The sequence below is a fragment of the Salvelinus alpinus genome, chromosome 11 (assembly GCF_045679555.1).
Source record: "Salvelinus alpinus chromosome 11, SLU_Salpinus.1, whole genome shotgun sequence".
NCBI lineage: Eukaryota > Metazoa > Chordata > Actinopteri > Salmoniformes > Salmonidae > Salvelinus > Salvelinus alpinus.
Genome location: NC_092096.1, coordinates 27881331 through 27902588, shown reverse-complemented (window position 1 = coordinate 27902588; position 21258 = coordinate 27881331). Strand labels below are relative to the sequence as shown.

General features: G+C 45.0%; 1 protein-coding gene across 6 annotated transcripts in view; it reads left to right on the top strand.

Annotated features, from left to right (window-relative positions):
* LOC139533827 (ankyrin repeat and sterile alpha motif domain-containing protein 1B-like) overlaps positions 1-21258 on the top strand; it is a 330155-nt gene that overhangs the window by 196006 nt on the left and 112891 nt on the right. For 4 of the 6 annotated variants that reach the window (XM_071332244.1, XM_071332241.1, XM_071332242.1 and 1 more), the window contains exons 14-15: positions 4262-4369; positions 4479-4668. In XM_071332244.1, coding sequence (XP_071188345.1) covers positions 4262-4369; positions 4479-4668 — 298 coding nt within the window. The remainder of the gene's footprint in view (positions 1-4261; positions 4370-4478; positions 4669-21258) is intronic. The other 2 variants (XM_071332247.1, XM_071332245.1) reach the window with 1 other exon arrangement.

Sequence of the window (21258 nt, the reverse complement as noted above, 5' to 3'; positions counted from 1 at the left end):
TGCAGAGCTGCTGTAACTCAGCGACATTTGTGGGCTTTCAAGCATGAACTGCTCAAATAAAATAAAACCTTACTGTGAAATGCTTACTTTACAAGCCCTTAACCAACAGTGCAGTTCAAGAAGAGTTAAGAAAATATTTACCAAATAAACGAAAGTAAAAAATTCTATACAGGGGGTACTGGTACCGAGTCGGTGTGCGGGGATAGATCAAGTTAGAGGTCATTTGTACATGTAGGTAGGGGTGAAGTGACTATGCATAGATAATAAACAGCGAGTAGCAGCAGTGTACAAAACAAATGGGAGGGGGGGGGGGGTCAATGTAATAGTCCAGTGGCCATTTGATTAGTTGTTCAGCAGTCTTATGGCTTGGGGGGTAGAAGCTGTTAAGGAGCCTTTTGGTCCTAGACTTGGCGCTCCGGTACCGTTTGCCGTGCTGTAGCAGGGGAAACTGTCTATGACTTGGGTGACTGGAAACTCTGACAATTTTATGGGTTTTCCTCTGACACCGCCTATTATATAGGTCCTGGATTGCAAGAAGCTTAGCCCCAGTGATGTACTGGGCCATACGCACTACCCTCTGTAGCGCCTTACGGTCAGATGCCGAGCAGTTGCCATACCAGTCGGTGATGCAACCGGTCAGGATGCTCTCGATGGTGCAGCTGTAGAACCTTTTGAGGATCTGAGGACCCATGCCAAATCTTTTCAGTCTCCTGAGGGGGAAAAGGTTTTGTCGTGCCCTCTTAACGACTCTTGGTGTTTTTGGACCATGATCGATCGTTGGTGATGTGGACACCAAGGAACTTGAAACTCTCAACCCGCTCCACTACAGCCCCGTTGATGTTAATGGGGGCCTGTTAGGTCCACCTTTTCCTGTAGTCTACAATCAGGAAGTCCAGGATCCAGTTGCAGAGGGAGGTGTTTCGTCCCAGGGTCCTTAGCTTAGTGATGAGCTTCGTGGGCACTATGGTGTTGAATGCAGAGCTGTAGTCAATGAACAGCATTCTCACATAGTATTCCTTTTGTCCAGGTGGGAAAGGGCAGTGTGGAGTGCGATTGAGATTGCGTCATCTGTGAATCTGTTGGGGCAGTATGCGAATTGGAGTGGGTCTAGGGTATCCGGGAAGATGCTGTTGATGTGAGCCATGACCAGCCTTTCAAAGCATTTCATGTCTTCTTCATGTGCTACGGGGCGGTAATCCTTTCGGCAGGTTACCTGCTCTCGTGCATGCTTCAGTGTTGCTTGCCTCGAAGCGAGCATAAAAGGCATTTAGCTAGTCTGGTAGGCTCACGTCAATAGGCAGCTCGCGTCTGGGGTTCCCTTTGTAGTCCGTAATAGTTTTCAAGCCCTGCCACATCCGACGAGCATCAGAGCCGGTGTAGTAGGAGTCAATATTAATCCTGTATTGATGCTTTGCTTGTTTGATGGTTCGTCTGAGGGCATAGTGGGATTTCTTATAAGAGTCCGGATTAGTCTCCCGCTCCTTGAAAGTGGCAGCTCTACCCTTTAGCTCGATGCGGATGTTGCCTGTAATCCATAGCTTCTGGCTGGGATATGTACGTACAGTCACTGTGGGGACGACGTCATTGATGCACTTATTGATGAAACCGATGACTGAGGTGGTATACTCCTCAATGCCATTGGATGAATCCCGGAACATATTCCAGTCTGTGCTAGCAAAACAGTCCTGTAGCGTAGCATCCGCGTCATCTGACCACTTCCGTATTGAGAGAGTTTCTGGTACTTCCAACTTGAATTTTAGCTTGTAAGCAGGAATCAGGAGGATAGAATTATGGTCAGATTTGCCAAATGGAGAGCGGGGGAGAGCTTTGTTTGCACCTCTGTGTGGAGTAAAGGTGGTGTAGAGTTTCCCCCCCCCCATCTGGTTATACATTATACAACATTTTTGTAAAACTGATATAAGTTTGCCTGCATTAAAGTCCCCGGCCACTAGGAGCACCGCTTCTGGGTGAGCATTTTCTTGTTTGCTTATAGCCTTATAGAGTTGGTTGAGTGCGGTCTTAGTGCCAGCGTTGGTCTGTGGTGGTAAATAGACGGCTACGAATAATATAGATGAGAACTCTCTTAGTAGATAGTGTGGTCTACAGCTTATCATAAGGTACTCTACCTCAGGCGAGCAATACCTCGAGACTTCTTTAATATTAGACATCGTGCACCAGCTGTTATTGACAAAAAGACACACACCCCCACCCCTCGTCTTACCAGACGTAGCTTCTCTGTTCTGTCGGAGCATTGAAAAACCCTCCAGCTCTATATTATCCGTGTCGTCGTTCAGCCACGACTCGGTGTAACATAAGATATTACAGTTTTTTACAGGATAATCGTAATCGTAGATCATGATTTTATTTTACATGTTAGCAAGTAGAATTGATGGCAGTGGGAGTTTACTCGCTCGCCTACGGATTCTCAAAGGCAGCCTGATCTGCATCCTCTTTTCCTCCGTCTTTTCTTCGCGCAAATGACGGGGATCTGGGCCTTTTCCCGGGAGAGCAGTATTTCTTTCTCGTTGGACTTGTTAAAGGAAAAAGCTTCTACCAGTTCATGGTGAGTCATCCCAGTTCTGATGTCCAGAAGTTATTTTCGGTCATAAGAGACGGAAGCAGCAACATTATGTACACAATAAGTTTAAAAATAAGTTACAAACAACGCAAAAAAATGAACAGAATTGCTCAATTGGTTACCGGCATGTAAAACGTCAGCCATCCTCTTCGGCGCCATCACATTATGCTCATTTCAAGTCCTGTCACAACCTCTCAATTGGGATTATGTCTGGACTTTGACTAGGCCATTCCGAAACTTCAAATGTGTTTCTTTTTAGCCATTTTCATGTAGACTTGATTGTTTGTTTTGTATCATTGTCTTGCTGCATGACCCAGCTGCTCTTCAGCTTCAGCTCACAGACGGATGGCCTGACATTCTCCTGTAGAATTCTCCGATACACAGCAGAATTCATGGTTCTTTCTATTAAAGCAAGTGGTCCAGGTCCTGAGGCAGCAAAGCATCCCCAAACCATCACACTACCACCACCATGCTTGACCGTTGGTATGAGGTTCTTACTGTGGAATGCAGTGTTTGGTTTTCACCAGGCATAATTGGACCCATGTTGCCCAAAAAGTTATCCTTTTGAATCATTTGTCCATAGAACATTCTTCCAAGAGTATTGATGATCATCCAAGTGCTTCCGGGTACTTTTTGGCAATCTTGAGTCAACTTTTTAGATGACATGGGTTTTTTGTAAAGTCAGGTTCCCTTAATCTAATAATATGTTTTAGTTGAAGATCAGATAACATTCAGTATCAAAAATAGAGAAAATCAGAAAGGTGGCAAATACTTTTTCACGGCACTGTACATTCTGTCAGCATCTCCCTATGTATTACCATGCTACCTGACACTGCTCCTCTCACCGTACTCTGACTATTCCCTATTGGCCTGACAATTCCCTATTGGCTTCAAGTGAAACTCAAGTGAAACTATCTCATTCCCTATTGGCCCTGTACGCCGCATGTCACTCTGATCACTTCTAGTTGATGTATTGCACCCTAACTCTCTATAGGATAGTGCTGCTTCTGTTGTATTCCCCTTTGGCCTACTGTCCACTGGTAGAAAGGGATGTCTTTGGAAGAGTGGAAGATTACTTTTTCTTTTTACTTCACCTTTACTGTTCTCTCCTATCGTTCTCTCTCTCTCTCTCCATCTATATCCACCTTTTCATCCATCGCTATCTTTCTCTCTCCCCCTCTCTCCCCGTCAACCTGTCTACCTGTCTCTCTGTCTATGTGTCACTGTCCCAGAACTTTTAGTCCCCTGATGTGGCGTTGTCTTAACAACCTGCCACATCGAACCCTTCCTCTTACTCTCAATACGAAAACCTTGAGTTCTTGCAGACACACTGGCCTGCGTTTTGTGTGTAAGATGTGAGTGTGAACAGTAATCTACAGCAGCAGTAGTTATTCTACTGTCTGTAAATGGTGTGTAAAGTGTCTATCTATGTCTGCATTACAGCTTTCACTCTCTCACTACACTTGTTTACCGTCTCTGGAATTTCAAATGTGTGTGTGTGTGTGTGTAGGTGTTGTACAGTTATCGTGAAGTCATGCAAACACTCTTTGAAATATAACTAGAATGCGCGCGTGCACACACACACAGGCTAATGAGTGTGTCATGAGAGTTCTGGACTTGTGTGATGATGTGAGAGGAAGTGGAGATAATCCTTACTTAATAATTGCTGTGTTCTTTTCCAAGAGTCCTGCTCCTCCAGTGCACAGCTCACGGGGTACTTTCACATATCCCTCTATATTGATCAAAAAACATACTGGAAATCTCAGCGTCACTCCAGTGAATCGCAGCACGGTACTGAATTCTTATGTGGCAAAAGTTACACACACAATCACAATGCTTAGCCACATCTGCTAACATTGCCTTTGTTCTCCTCTCTCGCGCTCTCCATCTCTCCCTCCAGCCCAAACAGCGGACCTCCCTCTCTTCCTCCCTGGATGTCCAGAACCAGAGGCCAGTCAACCACAGCTGTGATCCCTCCGAGGTGAGCTCGTCCCTGGGCTACGCCAGCATCAGCACCAGCCCCCCTGCCAGCCCGCCAGTCAGCCCCAACCAGGACTCACCCGGCTCCAACGACGACTGCCCCCTCACAGGTACCCAGGGACAGATTTTGGACATAGCACGACTTGTAGAGAATGAGGGATCATGCCAGCTCCATTTATATAGCTTTTGTAGCTTTTAATTGGACAAATACTGGAAACAGCCAATTAGCCCCTATGAAATTGTCTTTTCCCTAGAGATTTTCACTCTTTTTGGGAATTTTTATCCATCTTCCATCTTTCTTCCTCTTCCCTTTGCGTGTAGTGGATCTGGAAGTTTCCATCTGGACACAATTTTCTAGTCTTTATTTCACCTTCCTCCGCATTTTACCTCTAGGTTTTTTCTCTTTTTCTCTCTGGCGTCCTCATTCACGGAGAGCTTGAAGGGCGAGGGGGGGATGACACCTCGGCGATAGATTGATTCTGTCTGACTTTTGTGACACCTGATATCAGCCAGAGGGAACTCAGCTGTCGATAAGGTCTGGATCAGTTCTTCATCCAACATTCTCTGGTCCTTCCACCTTACATGGGTGTCATCCAAAGTCAAACTGACCTCTACCCTCTATCCACCTCTTGTAGATGTTCTTGTAGATCTGAGAGGAATGGAAAGATGTAACGTAAGAAATATTGAACCAACCTCACCTTACCCTCCAACTGGTGTGTATGTAATGTTATTGTTTAGACCTGTCCAGTCATTTCAGATCTACTGTACACAAACAGTGCTGTGCTGCCTGCGTGCATCGGTGTGTGTGTGTGTGTGTGTGTGTGTGTGTGTGTGTGTGTGTGTGTGTGTGTGTGTGTGTGTGTGTGTGTGTGTGTGTGTGTGTGTGTGTGTGTGTGTGTGTGTGTGTGTGTGTGTGTGTGTGTGTGTGTGTGTGTGTGTGTGTGTGTGTGTGTGTGTGTGTGTGTATATAAGTGTGTGTGTGTATATAAGTGTGTGTGTGTATAAGTGTGTGTGTGTGTGTGTGTGCGTGTCTGTAAGTATGTGCGTGCGTGTCTGTAAGTATGTGCGTGCGTGTATGTATGTGTGATGTTGCTTTGAAATGCAGCTCAAACATAGAACATGTAAGAATGATTAATAGCCATTGAATTCTACCGTGCAAATACTGTATACTATGCGTTATAGGGAAATAATGCACGCTCTAGAATGCCCTTCAAGCCAATCAGAAACAAGTATTCAACAATGCCATGGTACAACCTCACCTGAGTTTAATAGACCGTCCTCAGGTGTAGTAATTAGCTATTAATAGAATCAAGACACTCCCACTTCTAAGGACCTACTGTAAGTCTTGCAACACACACACACACACACAGACACCTAACACCCTTCCCCCTGGCCGTGGGCAACGGCGTCTAGCCTGTGTGTGTGACTTTACTGTGTATTTCCTGTGTGTCGCAGTGATGATTACCAGGTGACGTGGCTGTCACCCACCCACATCTCACCAGAGAGGAGACAGGGGGAGAGATAAGGAGAGGTGACTAGAGGAGAGAGTAGAAGAGAGGAGAACAGTATGTCCTTCTCTTTCTCCATAGTTGTATTCAGAGAGAGAGAGACCGTGATCAAGTGTGTGTATGTGTTTATCTTTTTGTATGTGAAACAGAGGTGATTATCAGGTGTGTGTGTGTGTGTGTGTGTGTATCACGTCTCATTTGGTTATTTATGAAGAAGCAGATCAGAGGCTAGCTGCACATCCCTGGCTGTGACCCCACTGAGACCCATGGTGTCTCAGGGGACATTTCCATTTCACACCCCACACTCGTACAGGTTACCCAGTTGTACATGCAGTTAAAGGTGCAATATACAGAAATGGCTCCGTCATTTCCTGGTTGCAAAAATTCTAATAGTTCACCTAATTCCCGTTTATGTGACAAAACAAGCAATTCTGAGAGGGTGTAGAGAATCATTGTATTATATAAACCACTGTGAAATATCTTTTCAATAACCAAAAATATTGTATTTTCAGTTTGTTTGTAGCTGGTGTTCAAATCCGAAAGTAAAAGACGCAAAAGGAAAACTTATGAATGGGAAGCATAGAAATAGAACAGATCAACCACTTTTTAGACTTGCTTTCAATTTTGTTTATTTATTTTTTATTTAACCTTTATTTAACGAGGCAAGTCAAATTCTTATTTACAATGACGGCCTACCGGGGAACAAATGCCTTGTTCAGGGGCAGAACAACAGATTTTTACCTTGTCAGCTTGGGGATTTGATCTAGCAACCTTTCGGTTACTGGCCCAACACTCTGACCACTAGGCTACCTGCCACTCCATTCAATGAGAATGACAGATCTACTAACATTTCTATGTAAATTTGGTCGGGTTGCCCAAAAAGTGACATGTTGCAGCTTTAAGCAGGACAAATATAAGCAACCTTTTATAACCACAGATACAGTCACATACACTCGCACACACACGAATGTGAAAACATGCGCATGCACACACTCCATTTCAACTAGCAAACATGGCTGGCACATCAAATCTGATACATCACAACGCGCCACCAGAGAAACAACTGTCTATCTCGCTCTCTCTCTCTGTCTCTCTCTCTTCCTCTCTTTCGCCAGCATCCCTCTATCCGTCAACAGCCCCAGGTCCAACTCCAGGAAGAGATCTGCGCCCATTTTCCTTCTCTTTTTTTATGCACTCTTTTTTAGGTTTTCCTCCTCTCCCCTCCTGTCCTTTACTTATTAGCTTTATAAGGTCCCTTGTGTTGTTGCCATGGCAACAGCAAGCACATGCGGCTTATACATTTACAGCTGGATACATCAAGTGGAGAGCGAGAGATGGAGAGAGATTGGGAGGAGCGAGAGAGGGGGGGGGGCATTATCGAAGAGGAGAGAGGGAATGAGTGAAAGAGAATGAAAAAAGAGGGAGTATGAGCAGAGAGATGGTGAGAAAAAGAGATACAAACTATAGCAGAAGAGGGACGGAAGGGGGAGATAGAAGTAAATACATTTTTCCGCCCAACCATAAAAGGTCTCCTTCCTACCTTCCTGCCTCCATCCCTCTCTCATTTTTCAAAAGCTCTCCTGTGCTAGCCAAACAGCTGCTCAACGCTGGATCAACACTGACCAAACATTTACACAACGTCCCCTCTGCTACAGGGTAGGTGTAAGCCACCTGCGTGGGTGGGCGGCTGAAAGCTGGCTATTTATAGCGGGAGTAGCATTAGCATCTGTAGGTGGTAGAGTGGATGTTTCAGAAGAACCTTTATGTAATGTTTTGCTAGTTTTGCTATGGCAGGCAGAGATGTTCCCTCTGGCATGTCAACACTGCAGTACCACTCCAGCAGCAGGTGACTGCAGCAGCCTTAGTGTGTGTGTGCGCGCTTTTCTGTGTAAGTCTGGATTTGTTTTCTTTTGACAGAAGGACAACAGTAACATACTGTACAGCAGTGGGCTTAAACTTCATTTACTTCTCTTTTTTTCAACACAATGTCAGGTGAACAGGATGTAAATCAACTGTGTGCACAGGAGGTGCTGTAATGTAAATATGAAGTCTACAGTGGTGTGGTTGATTGCTGTCTTATTTTAGAACACCTAAAACTGCCCCTCCTTCTTTCTTAAAGATTCCTTCCTTCCTTTCTTATGCCCTTCCTTCCTTTCTTACGCCCTTCCTAGAGTTAATCAGACATCATTGAATAAGTGAAAGCCTATGGCCCCATCCAGAAACAGGCCCTTCCTCCTCCTTGTCTCAATGACGTCTTTAACCCAGTGGGCTTGATTGATTGATTCAAAGAGAATGCACTTTTACAAATCTGTGTGCAAATTCACGTCCCCCCACCCCCCCCCACACACACACACACAAACAAACACAGACACACACACACACCACACACACATACAAGTACAGACACACATGGCCGTGGCCCCGCTCTCCGAGGGTGTCTCGGGGGGGGAGTTGGGATATGCAAAAAACACATTTCCATTTCACACCTCGCGCTCGTACAGGTTACCCAGTTGTACATGCAGCGAAACAGGACAAATAAATATAAGAACTCACAGGGGCAGCAAGGACTCCAAAGACCGCCATTAATCCTGGACACACACCATCAATCCCTTTGGTCGCTTGTGGCTCTTTTAGCCTCTGTGCGTGTGTGTATTTGTACCAACGAGTATGTGTGTTCGTGCATGTAGGTGAGTGACTCCTCCATCTTGGCCTGTACACCATGTTCTGAAGAGACCGGAATAGACCAGTGTTTTATGGGACTTTGATTGTCCTCACTTATATTCAATTATGTGACTGCCCCTCCAATTGTCACCGCACTCTACCTCTGGCTGCTGTGTGGCTAGGTGTAGAAAATCACACAGTGTACACCTCCTTTGAATGAGGCAGTCAATTAAAGGTACGCTTCACAAGATGACATCATCACACACAACAGACAATAACATCAGCAGAATGAAAATCTGACCAAGACTGACGCTGTTGGCTTTCTCCAATGGGCGCGTATCTCAACGAGGAAGATGGGTGTGAATTCTGTGGATGCGAGTGAGAACCAAGGAAGAGAGAGCCCCCAGCTAGCACGGAGACAGTAATAAAGCAGTGCTGTTATCTCCCACTGAGATTCTAATGAAGAGTTTTATTAAAGAGGACCGGACCCTTTTTGATCACACGTTCCCTCTAAAGAAACGTTTGTTTTGTCAAGCTGCGCTTCCCGCACCGTTTTCTGCTCTGTCCATGATTTTGTAATTACAGTAAGCAGGGTTCTGATTGGTCTATATCATGTGTGTGTATTTGGGGCTGATGTATGGATTCATCCATTCCTAGACTGATTACTAACTGACCTGCCTGTCTGCCCCTCATTTCAACGTCTCATTTTCATTTACATTTGGTTGAGTTGTCAACTAACGTGAATTACACGTGAAATCAACAAGAACAATTCACCATGTCATTGGATTTAGGTTGAAAGTTAGGTGAAAAACAGAGGTAGTTCCCTTACGTTGATGCCTCTTTGCAAATCCAATCAGTTTTCCACATTGATTCAATGTCACCACATTCAATTTTGTTTGTTGAAATGACGTGGAAACAGCGTTGAGTCAACCAGTTTTTGCCTAATGGGTCTCTTCTTCTTCCCTCTATCTTTCTCTCCCACATGTATTGAGGAACAAAAGAGGACTCCTCTGTCGTTCTCTCTCTTTTGTCTCTGTAATCTTCCTCTGAGGTGTCTTTATGGACTGACTGACTCCAGGTTACGGTGACTCATGTCTAGAGCCTCTGACAGTAGAACAGAATAGAGGGCAGTAGAGTAGAGAGGAATGGAACTATTCCACAGAGAACATTCCAACCCCTTCACACATCTCAAACCATCAGGCAAAGCTCGAGGTTTTCTATGCTAACCAACGCATGGCAAAGACCTTCAAGAGACAAACAACAGTCGTCGAACTGATATAGAAGTAGTACAGAACGCAATAGTATAGAACAAAACAATGTATGGCCGGACAGGGCAGGTTAAGGTAGAAAATATTAAAACCAACTTATGGAGAATAGAATAGCAGTGCGTCAGTGACTGCCCGACATTCCTCTATGATGTTGTGGTAGCTCTCTGTCTCCCCCTGAGGCACGGTCCGTGGATGGTTTAATTGAATGCTTAATGAACATTGGCCGGGCCCAGCAGTGTCATTAAGAGACTCCACTGATAACCTTTAAACCACCAATGGGAAGGCACTGCACAGAACCCACACATATTATCTTCAGGGCACACACATATTCCCATAGACATGTACAGGGTTTTCAGAAAGTATTCACTCCCCTTGATTTTTACAAAATGTTCTTAAAATGAATTGAATTTAGATTGTTTGGGGTCATTGGCCTACACACAGTACCCCATAATGTCAAAGTGGAATTATGTTTTTCAAAATGTTTTACAAATTAATTAAAAATAAAAAGCTGAAATGTAATGGGTCAGTAAGTATTCAACCTCTTTGTTATGGTAAGCCTAAATAAGTTCAGGAGTAAAATTGTACTTAGCAAGTCACATATGAAGATGCATTGACTCACTCTGTGTACAATAATAGTGTTTAACATGATTTGTGAATGTCTACCTCAGCTCTGTACCCCACACACAGGTCCTTCAGTCAAGCAGTGAATTTCAAACACAGATTCTACCACAAAGACCAAGCAGGTTTTCCAATGCCTCACAAAGAAAGGCACCTATTGGTAAATGGGTCAAAATGTAAAAAAAGCAGAAATTGAATATCAGCAGGGCGATAACCTAAACCAAAAGGCCAAATCTACATTGTTGCTTACAGTTACTTACCAAAAAGATAGTGAATGTTCCTGAGTGGCCAAGTTACAAATGTTGACTTAAATCTGCTGAAAATCTATGGAGAGACTTGAAAATGGTTGTCTAGCAATGATCAGCAACCAATTTGACAGAGATGGAAGAATTTTGAAAAGAATGTTGCACAATCCAGGTGTGGAAAGACTCACAGCTGTAATCGCTGCCAAAGGTGCTTCTACAAAGTATTGACTCAGGGGTGTGAATACTTATGTAAATGAGATGTTTCTGTATTTCATTTTCAATACATTTTCTAAAATTTTTAAATAAATGTTTTCACTTTGTCATTATGTGGTATTGTGTGTAGATGGGTGAGGAAACAATGTTATTTAATCCATGTTGAATTCAGGCTGTAGCAACATGTGGAATAAGTCAAGGGGAATGAATACTTTCTGAAGGCACTGTATTCAGTGTACATACTGTATTCTAGTCACGGGGCGGCAGGGTAGCCTAGTGGTTAGAGCGTTGGACTAGTAACCGAAAGGTTGCAAGTTCAAATCCCCGAGCTGACAAGGTACAAATCTGTCGTTCTGCCCCTGAACAGGCAGTTAACCCACTGTTCCTAGGCCGTCATTGAAATTAAGAATTTGTTCTTAACTGACTTGCCTAGTTAAATAAAAATAAAAATGTAACACTGGTCACTTTAATAACGTTTACATACAAAACACACCTTTTATATGTATGTCTGTGTGTATATATATATTCTGGTCTCTGACATTGATCGTTCTGATATTTCTTAATTTTTATGGATTAAGTGTATTTTATTTTTATTCACTTAGCTACAGGATGTATTTGTGTTTGAAAGATAGAGATTGTGTGTCTGTTGCGTGTCTGGTGTGGCAATGTAATATTAATTGTCTCTTTTACATCATCCCCCAAAATCTAACTCTTGTTCCTTACATCGCTCGACGACAAAACGGGTTACCCACAGCCAGTGGGAGATAAACTGGTTGCCGTGGTGATGTCCTAGCATACATAGAGCAAGATTGAAAGTGTGAATTCAATATCTCCTCACAATCCCTGTGGTTCCCCTTTCGGTCTAGGTAGTCCAGATCGATTCTCAGGGCTATCACACATGAAAGAATGTAGCCTACACAACAACAAGAGTCTACTTTCATCTTTCTTCTCCCCCCTGAGGTGACTGGTGCTGCTATGGAAGACCTGTTTACACCTGTTAGCGAGACGCTAGCACTTCAAATGGAAGATATGTATTGCTTTTAGCATGTAACGCTAGAACTTTGTTGCAGGCTAGGTTATGGCTTTTTAATGTTTCTAGCTAAGGCACTAGCTCTGGGTGCTAACAAAAGCCTCAGAGCTCAAATAAGACCAAGGAATTCCTGCTATATTAGCAGAAGTCTCTCACTTAGAAGACCTTTTTACATCAAGTAGCTTGTTAGTGTAGCATTAGCCAAGCACCATTAGCCTAGCGTAAGGCTGCAGCAGAACAAAGCAAATCATAATACATAAAGCAGCCAGGCAGGCCCCTTTCATCTAAAGGATGACAGACACGTCTGATATTGCTCTGTAGTTTTAATAAGCTCAACGAGTCGCCGCGCCCGAGATGTAAAAATAAACAAGATTGTATCAGATGTTGTCCCCCCCCTAGACAGGATAACACCCCAATGTATTAGACATTTAATGAAATTGCGCGTGTGCATGTCTACCGGTATGTGCGTGCATGTCTGGGGTTTTCTCTATGGACTGACAGAACTCATATTGTGTTGATTATTTTGTTGTTGAGAGAATGTCTTTTGAAAAAACCTTGATCATTTGGTCAGTGTCATTCCATGGTGAAGAGTCAGTGTATCAATCTTGTAGCACAGTTCTAGAAACAGCCAAAACTGTTCGGAGAATCAACTGGATTTTTGGTCACTGCAATCTTTTTGTGATTATGGGAGTTGTGATTGTGGGTGTATTGGTCATTGCTGCTGACTTGCACCAGAGACTCAATATTCCCTCTTAGGCAGTATTATTCTCAATGTAGTATATCTACTGCTATAATACTTTCCAATAGTCCTCTCGTTCTCACTCACACTCTCTCATGCTCTCTTTCTATCTCTCTCTCACACACAATCTTGACTTATTTTTTCACTCTGTCTGTCTCCACCCCCTGCCCTCTTGTGATCTGTCAGTCTCCACCCCGTGCCCTTTGTGATCTGTCTGTCACTTAGTTCCCCCATCATTTACTCCCTCCTGTCTCTCTCTCTGTCTCTCCCTCATGTCTCTTTCTGCCTCTCCCTCCTGTCTCTCTGGGTCTCCCTCCTTTCTCTCTCTGTCTCTCCCTCCTGTCTCTCTCTGTCTCTCCCTCCTGTCTCTCTCTGTCTCTCCCTCCTGTCTCTCTCTGCCTCTCCCTCCTGTCTCTCTGGGTCTCCCTCCTTTCTCTCTCTGTCTCTCCCTCCTGTCTCTCTCTGTCTCTCCCTCCTTTCTCTCTCTGTCTCTCCCTCCTTTCTCTCTATGTCTCTCCCTCCTTTCTCTCTCTGTCTCTCCCTCCTGTCTCTCTCTGTCTCTCCCTCCTGTCTCTCTCTGTCTCTCCCTCCTGTCTCTCTCTGTCTCTCCCTCCTGTCTCTCTCTGTCTCTCCCTCCTTTCTCTCTCTGTCTCTCCCTCCTTTCTCTCTCTGTCTCTCCCTCCTTTCTCTCTCTGTCTCTCCCTCCTGTCTCTCTCTGTCTCCCTCCTTTCTCTCTCTGTCTCTCCCTCCTGTCTCTCTCTGTCTCTCCCTCCTGTCTCTCTCTGTCTCTCCCTCCTGTCTCTCTCTCTGTCTCTCCCTCCTGTCTCTCTGGGTCTCCCTCCTTTCTCTCTCTGTCTCTCCTGTACCTCTCTGTCTCTCCCTCCTGTCTCTCTCTGTCTCTCCCTCCTGTCTCTCTCTGTCTCTCCCTCCTGTCTCTCTGGGTCTCCCTCCTTTCTCTCTCTGTCTCTCCCTCCTGTCTCTTTCTGTCTCTCCCTCCTGTCTCTCTGGGTCTCCCTCCTGTCTCTCTGGGTCTCCCTCCTTTCTCTCTCTGTATCTCCCTCCTGTCTCTCTCTGTTTCTCCTGTACCTCTCTGTCTCTCCCTCCTGTCTCTCTCTGTCTCTCCCTCCTGTCTCTCTCTGTCTCTCCCTCCTGTCTCTCTGGGTCTCCCTCCTTTCTCTCTCTGTCTCTCCCTCCTGTCTCTCTCTGTCTCTCCCTCCTGTCTCTCTCTGTCTCTCCCTCCTGTCTCTCTGGGTCTCCCTCCTTTCTCTCTCTGCCTCTCCCTCCTGTCTCTCTGGGTCTCCCTCCTTTCTCTCTCTGTCTCTCCCTCCTGTCTCTCTCTGTCTCTCCCTCCTGTGTCTCTCCCTCCTGTCTCTCTCTGTCTCTCCCTCCTGTCTCTTTCTGTCTCTCCCTCCTGTCTCTCTGGGTCTCCCTCCTTTCTCTTTCTGTCTCTCCCTCCTGTCTCTTTCTGTCTCTCCCTCCTGTCTCTCTGGGTCTCCCTCCTGTCTCTCTCTGTCTCTCCCTCCTGTCTCTCCCTCCTGTCTCTCTCTGTCTCTCCCTCCTGTCTCTCTGGGTCTCCCTCCTTTCTCTCTCTGCCTCTCCCTCCTGTCTCTCTGGGTCTCCCTCCTTTCTCTCTCTGTCTCTCCCTCCTGTCTCTCTCTGTCTCTCCCTCCTGTGTCTCTCCCTCCTGTCTCTCTCTGTCTCTCCCTCCTGTCTCTTTCTGTCTCTCCCTCCTGTCTCTCTGGGTCTCCCTCCTTTCTCTTTCTGTCTCTCCCTCCTGTCTCTTTCTGTCTCTCCCTCCTGTCTCTCTGGGTCTCCCTCCTTTCTCTTTCTGTCTCTCCCTCCTGTCTCCCTCCTGTCTCTCTCTGGGTCTCCCTCCTGTCTCTCTCTGTCTCTCCCTCCTGTCTCTCTGGGTCTCCCTCATGTCTCTCTCTGGGTCTCCCTCCTGTCTCTCTCTGTCTCTCCCTCCTGTCTCTTTCTGTCTCTCCCTCCTGTCTCTCTGGGTCTCCCTCCTTTCTCTTTCTGTCTCTCCCTCCTGTCTCTTTCTGTCTCTCCCTCCTGTCTCTCTGGGTCTCCCTCCTTTCTCTTTCTGTCTCTCCCTCCTGTCTCTTTCTGTCTCTCCCTCCTGTCTCTCTGGGTCTCCCTCCTGTCTCTCTCTGGGTCTCCCTCCTGTCTCTCTCTGTCTCTCCCTCCTGTCTCTTTCTGTCTCTCCCTCCTGTCTCTCTGGGTCTCCCTCCTGTCTCTCTCTGGGTCTCCCTCCTGTCTCTCTCTGTCTCTCCCTCCTGTCTCTCTCTGTCTCTCCCTCCTGTCTCTCTCTGTCTCTCCCTCCTGTCTCTCTGGGTCTCCCTCCTGTCTCTCTCTGTCTCTCCCTCCTGTCTCTTTCTGTCTCTCCCTCCTGTCTCTCTGGGTCTCCCTCCTTTCTCTTTCTGTCTCTCCCTCCTGTCTCTTTCTGTCTCTCCCTCCTGTCTCTCTGGGTCTCCCTCCTTTCTCTTTCTGTCTCTCCCTCCTGTCTCTTTCTGTCTCTCCCTCCTGTCTCTCTGGGTCTCCCTCCTTTCTCTTTCTGTCTCTCCCTCCTGTCTCCCTCCTGTCTCTCTCTGGGTCTCCCTCCTGTCTCTCTCTGTCTCTCCCTCCTGTCTCTTTCTGTCTCTCCCTCCTGTCTCTCTGGGTCTCCCTCCTGTCTCTCTCTGGGTCTCCCTCCTGTCTCTCTCTGTCTCTCCCTCCTGTCTATTTCTGTCTCTACCTCCTGTCTCTCTGGGTCTCCCTCCTGTCTCTCTCTGGGTCTCCCTCCTGTCTCTCTCTGTCTCTCCCTCCTGTCTCTTTCTGTCTCTCCCTCCTGTCTCTCTGGGTCTCCTTCCTTTCTCTCTCTGTCCCTCCCTCCTGTCTCTCTGGGTCTCCCTCCTTTCTCTCTCTGTCTCTCCCTCCTTCCAGCCCAGTGTATCTCCGACAGCAGTCTCAGAGTAATGGAGGTCTATACTTGGCAGAAAACGGGTGGCTGCTCAGTACGGCGCCGTAAACATTTGTTAACAAGCAATTAAACGTGTCCTCTTTAATCCCGCTGGGGGCAGGGGCGTGCAATCGCTCACAACACCTGCCCAGGACAGAGGCGAACAGGTGAGGGAAGAGGGCAGGACAGGAAGAGTGAGGAGAAAAGGGCATTCTCTCGCCTTTTTTTTTTCATCATCCCTTTTCATCCTTCTCTCTCTTTCCTGTAAGAGTGGTAGAATAATATTCTTGTGGGTGGGAGGGTCATGGAAGAGAAGGCCATTATGTGGTGATTTAACTCCGTTTCTGGAATTGTAAATACATTACAGTAAGAGCCTGCAGTTGTCTGTCTCACACACACGGGCGAGCACTTACACACACATTAATACACATACGTTACCGTGGTAAACTGTCAACAGGAAGATTACGCCTGCGTGTGCTCGTGTGTGTGCGCCTATGCATGTACCGCGAGGTATGCATAGTAAGACTTGGTGTGTACTTGTAGACTGTGTGTGTACGTGTAAGACGGGGTATGCACTTGTAAGACTGGGTGTGCACTTGTAAGACTGGGTGTGGACTTGTAAGATTGGGTGTGCACTTGTAAGACTGGGCGTGCACTTGTAAGACTGGGCGTGCACTTGTAAGACTGGGCGTGCACTTGTAAGACTGGGCGTGCACTTGTAAGACTGGGCGTGCACTTGTAAGACTGGGCGTGCACTTGTAAGACTGGGCGTGCACTTGTAAGACTGGGCGTGCACTTGTAAGACTGGGCGTGCACTTGTAAGACTGGGCGTGCACTTGTAAGCATATTTCAGTACTGTGAGTCAGTATGTGAAGCAGGTGGTGACCTGAGGTAAGACACACAAACACACACACAGAGAGGACAGAATAAAGAGAGAGAGATTTGTCTATCCAAGTTGAGGTCTCGCTCTCCTTCATCTGACTCATGCTGTGTTTATATGGATGGATCGTTTTTGATTCCGGGCTGAACAGTAGTTTTGTCCTCCCTACGTGTGTGGATCGTTTTTCCTTTACCTCTGTTCACCTCTGCTGTTCTTTCTACTGTTTCTAGATCAACTGTTACCCATCTCTCTCTGTCTCTCTCTCTCTCTCTTTCTCTTTCTCTTTCTCTTTCTCCCCCCCCCCCCCCCCCCGCGATTTGATTTAAGGGGCTTTTTTGGCAACTGAAATAGATAATGAACAAAAGTGAAATAAACAATAAAAGATGGACAGTAAGCATTACACTCACAATAGTTCCAAAGGAATAGAGACATTTCTAATGTCATATTATGTCTATGTACAGTGTTGTAACGATTTACAAAAAGTTAAGTACAAAAGGGAAAAGAAATCAATGTTGTATTTACAATGGTGTTTGTTCTTCACTGGTTGCCCTTTTCTTGTGGCAACAGGTCACACATGTATCTGCTGTGGTATTTCACCCAGTAGATATGGGATTTTATCAAAATTGGGTTTGTTTTCTAATTCTTTGTGGGTCTGTGTAATCTGAGGGAAATATGTGTCTCTAATATGGTCATACGTTTGGCAGGAGGTTAGGAAGTGCAGCTCAGTTTCCACCTCATTTTGTGGGCAGTGGGCACATAGGCAGATCTGGCTCTCAAGAGAAGACGGGCTATGGCGGCCTTTCTCAATAGCAAGGCTATGCTCACTGAGTCTGTACATAGCTTTCCTTCATTTTGGGTCAGTCACAGTGGTCAGGTATCCTGCCACTGTGTACTCTCTGTTTAGGGCCAAATAGCATTCTAGTTTGCTCAGTTTTTTTTGTTCATTCTTTCCTATGTGTCCAGTAATTATCTTTTTGTTTTCTCATGATTTGCTTGAGTCTAATTGTGTTGCTGTCCTGGGGGTCAGTTGTACATGGAGGATGTTTTTGCAGAAAACTGCATGCAGAGTCTTAATTAGGTTTTTGTCCAATTTGAGAATTTTTGTTTGGTGAGCGGACCCCAGACCTCACGACCATAAAGGGCAATGTGTTCTATAACTAATTGATGTATTTTTAACCAGATCATAATAGGTCTGTTGAATTTGATGTTCCTTTTGATGGCGTAGAAGGCCCTTCTCTCAGATCGTTCACAGCTTTGTGGAAGTTACTTCTGGTGCTGATGTTTAGGCTGAGGTATGTATCGTTTTTTGTGTGCTCTAGGGCAACGGTGTCTAGATGGAAATTGTATTCGTGGTCCTGACAACGGGACCTTTTTTGGAACACCATTATTTTTGTCTTACTGAGAATTACTGTCAGGGCCCGGGTCTGACAGAATGTGTGCAGAAGATCTAGGTGCTGCTGTAAGCCCTCCTTGGTTGGGGACAGAAGCACAAGATCATCAGCAAACAGTAGACATTTGACTTCAGATTCTAGTAGGGTGAGGCCGGGTGCTGCAGACTGTTCTAGTGTCCTTGCCAATTTGTTGATATATCTGTTAAAGAGGGTGGGGCTCAAGCTGCATCCCTGTTTGATCCCACGGCCCTCTGGAAAGAAATGTGTGTGTTTTTTGTCAATTTTAACTGCACACTTGTTGTTTGTGTACATAGATTTTATAATGTTGTATGTTTTTCCCCGAACACCACTTTCCATCAATTAGTACAGAAGACCTTCATGCCATATTGAGTCAAAAGCTTTTTGGAAATCAACAAAACATGAGAAGACTTTGCCTTTGTTTTGGTTTGTTTGTTTGTCAATTAGGGAGTCCAGGGGGAATATGTGGTCTGCCGTATGGTAATTTGGGAAAAAGCCAATTTGACATTTGCTCAGTACATTGTTTTCACTGAGGATATGTACGCGTCTGCTGTTAATGATAACGCAGAGTATTTTCCAAAGGTTGCTGTTGATGCATATCCCACGGTAATTATTGGGGTCAAATTTGTCTCCACTTTTGTGGATTGGGGTGATCAGTCCTTGCTTCCACATATTAGGGAAGGTGCCAGAGCTGAGGATGATGTTAGAGTTTAAGTATAGCCAATTAGAATTTGTGGTCTGTATATTTGATCATTTCATTGAGGATACCACAGGCTTTTTTGGGTTGGAGGGTTTGTATTTTGTTCTGTAGTTCATTCAATGTAATTGGAGAATCCAGTGGGTTCTGGTAGTCTTTAATAGTTGATTCTAAGATGTTTATTTGATCATGTATATGTTTTTTCTGTTTGCTCTTTGTTATAGAGGCAAAAAGATTGGAGAAGTATTTTATCCACATCTCCGTTTTAGATAGATAACTGTTCATGTTGTTATTTATTTACTATGTTCCAATTTTCCCAGAAGTGGTTCGATTCTATGGATTCTTCAATTACATTGAGCTGATTTCTGACGTGCTGTTCCTTCTTTTTCCGTAGTGTATTTCTGTATTATTTTAATGATTCTTGCTCTCTTGGTCTGTCTGTCTGTCTGTCTGTCTGTCTGTCTGTCTGTCTGTCTCGCTTCCTCTGTCTCGCTCCCTCTGTCTCGCCCTTTCTGTCTCGCTCTCTTTGTCTCGCTCTCTCTATCTCTGTCTGTCTCTCGCTCTCTCTCTTTCTGTGGTCTGTCTCTCGTCTTCCTTATCTCTCTCCCACTTGAATTGTTTTCTCCTGCTCTCTCTCGCTCTCTCTATTGCTCTCTCTCGCTGTCTCTCTCTCTCTTGCTCTGTGAGTGTTAGTGATGTGATGCTTATCAGTGGAGGGGCTGGCACACAGTCTTACCACACTCTGACAACAGCCAGGAAGACAGAGCATTGCCCACTGAGACACACAGATGCTCACACACAAACCGCTGCTCTCTCTCTCGCGCTCTCTCAATTCAATTCGATTCAATTGACTTTATTGACATGGTAAGTTCATTATTACTTACATTGTCAAAGTATACATATAGAAAAATATAAATATTTTTTATATATATAATATATATATATTTATATATAAATAAATAAATGGTGGGACCAACAGCAATAATAATAGTAGTAGTGGACATGGGATTACCATTAACAACAACAACAACAACAATATATCTCCCCAAGGAGATGTGGGTGTGGAGTCAGACGCAGGAGAAAGCAAGTTCCGAAAAGGGTGTTTATTTAACAAGTCCAAATAACAGGGAACCGGACTACAACAGTAGCCTCAAAAACCACTCAGACACAGTCCAGGGAAAACCCACCTGTTACACAGAACCCAAGAACACGCAACCCAAAACTAACTGACAGCAAACGAAACAATCCCGCACAAAACCCAGAGGAAATGGCGAGATTTAAATACCCCCCCTAATAAACCAAATAGAACACAGGTGAAACACAAAACAGACAAAACCAAAAGAAAAGGAAAAAGGATCGGTGGCAGCTAGTAGACCGGCGACGACGACCGCCGAGCGCCGCCCGAACAGCGGTGGAAGTCGTGACAAATATTAATCAAAACAACAATACGTTAAAGCAATGGTAGTAGACCAGTGTCAACATGACTGAGAAGACACATGACATGGTATGAAAAACAAAACAAAACAAGATGGGAAATATTATCGACATTACATTGCACCTTTCACTGGCTGTCCCTCAGGTTTTGGCAGGAGGACACATGTTTGGCTGCCAAAACTGCACATTTTGGCTTTTCACCCAATAAATATTTGATTTTTTCTTCATCTTTTATAGTTTCAATTTTTTTGTATTGAATTATAATTTTGGGAAAGAAATATGCTCTTAGGTCTGAGTATTTGTCACAGTGTAATAGGAAATGTAGCTCTGTCTCTACCTCTCCCCTGTAGCAGAGTGAGCACAGCCTGTCCTCTCTGGGCAGCCAGGTTTGTCTGTGACGACCGGTCTCTATAGCCAGACTGTGCTCACTGAGTCTGTACCTAGTCAATGTTTTCCGTCACAGTGGTCAGATAGTCTGCCACCATGTACTGTCTGTTTAGAGCCAAATAGCATTGAAGTTTACTTTGATTTTTTGTGGTGTCTTTCCAATAGGTGATATATTTTTATTTTTGTTTTGTGATGATTTGGTTGGGCCAGATTTTCTGAGTGCTGTCCTGAGGCTCTATGGGGTTGGTTTTGGTTAGTGAACTGAGCCTCAGAACCAGCTGGCTGAGGGGACTCTTCTCTTGTTTCATCTCTTGACATTGTAGAGCTGTGTGATGGAATGTTTTGGGGTCACTTGTTTTTAGATGGTTGTAAAATTTGCTGGCTCTTTTTTCTATTCGAATGAGGAGGGGGTATTGTCCCAATTCTGCTCTACATGTGTTATTTGGAGTTTTTCTTTGCACTTTGCAATACAGTCTTGCAAAACTCTGCATGCAGTATTTCGATTGGATGTTTGTCCCATTTGGTAAATTCATTTTTAGAGAGTGAACCCCATACTTTACTGCCATATAGAGCAATTGGTTCTATAACTGAGCCAGATTCTAATTGGAATTTCAATTTTAATGTTCCTTTTAATGGCATAGAATGCTCTTCTTGGTTTGTCTCTCAGCTC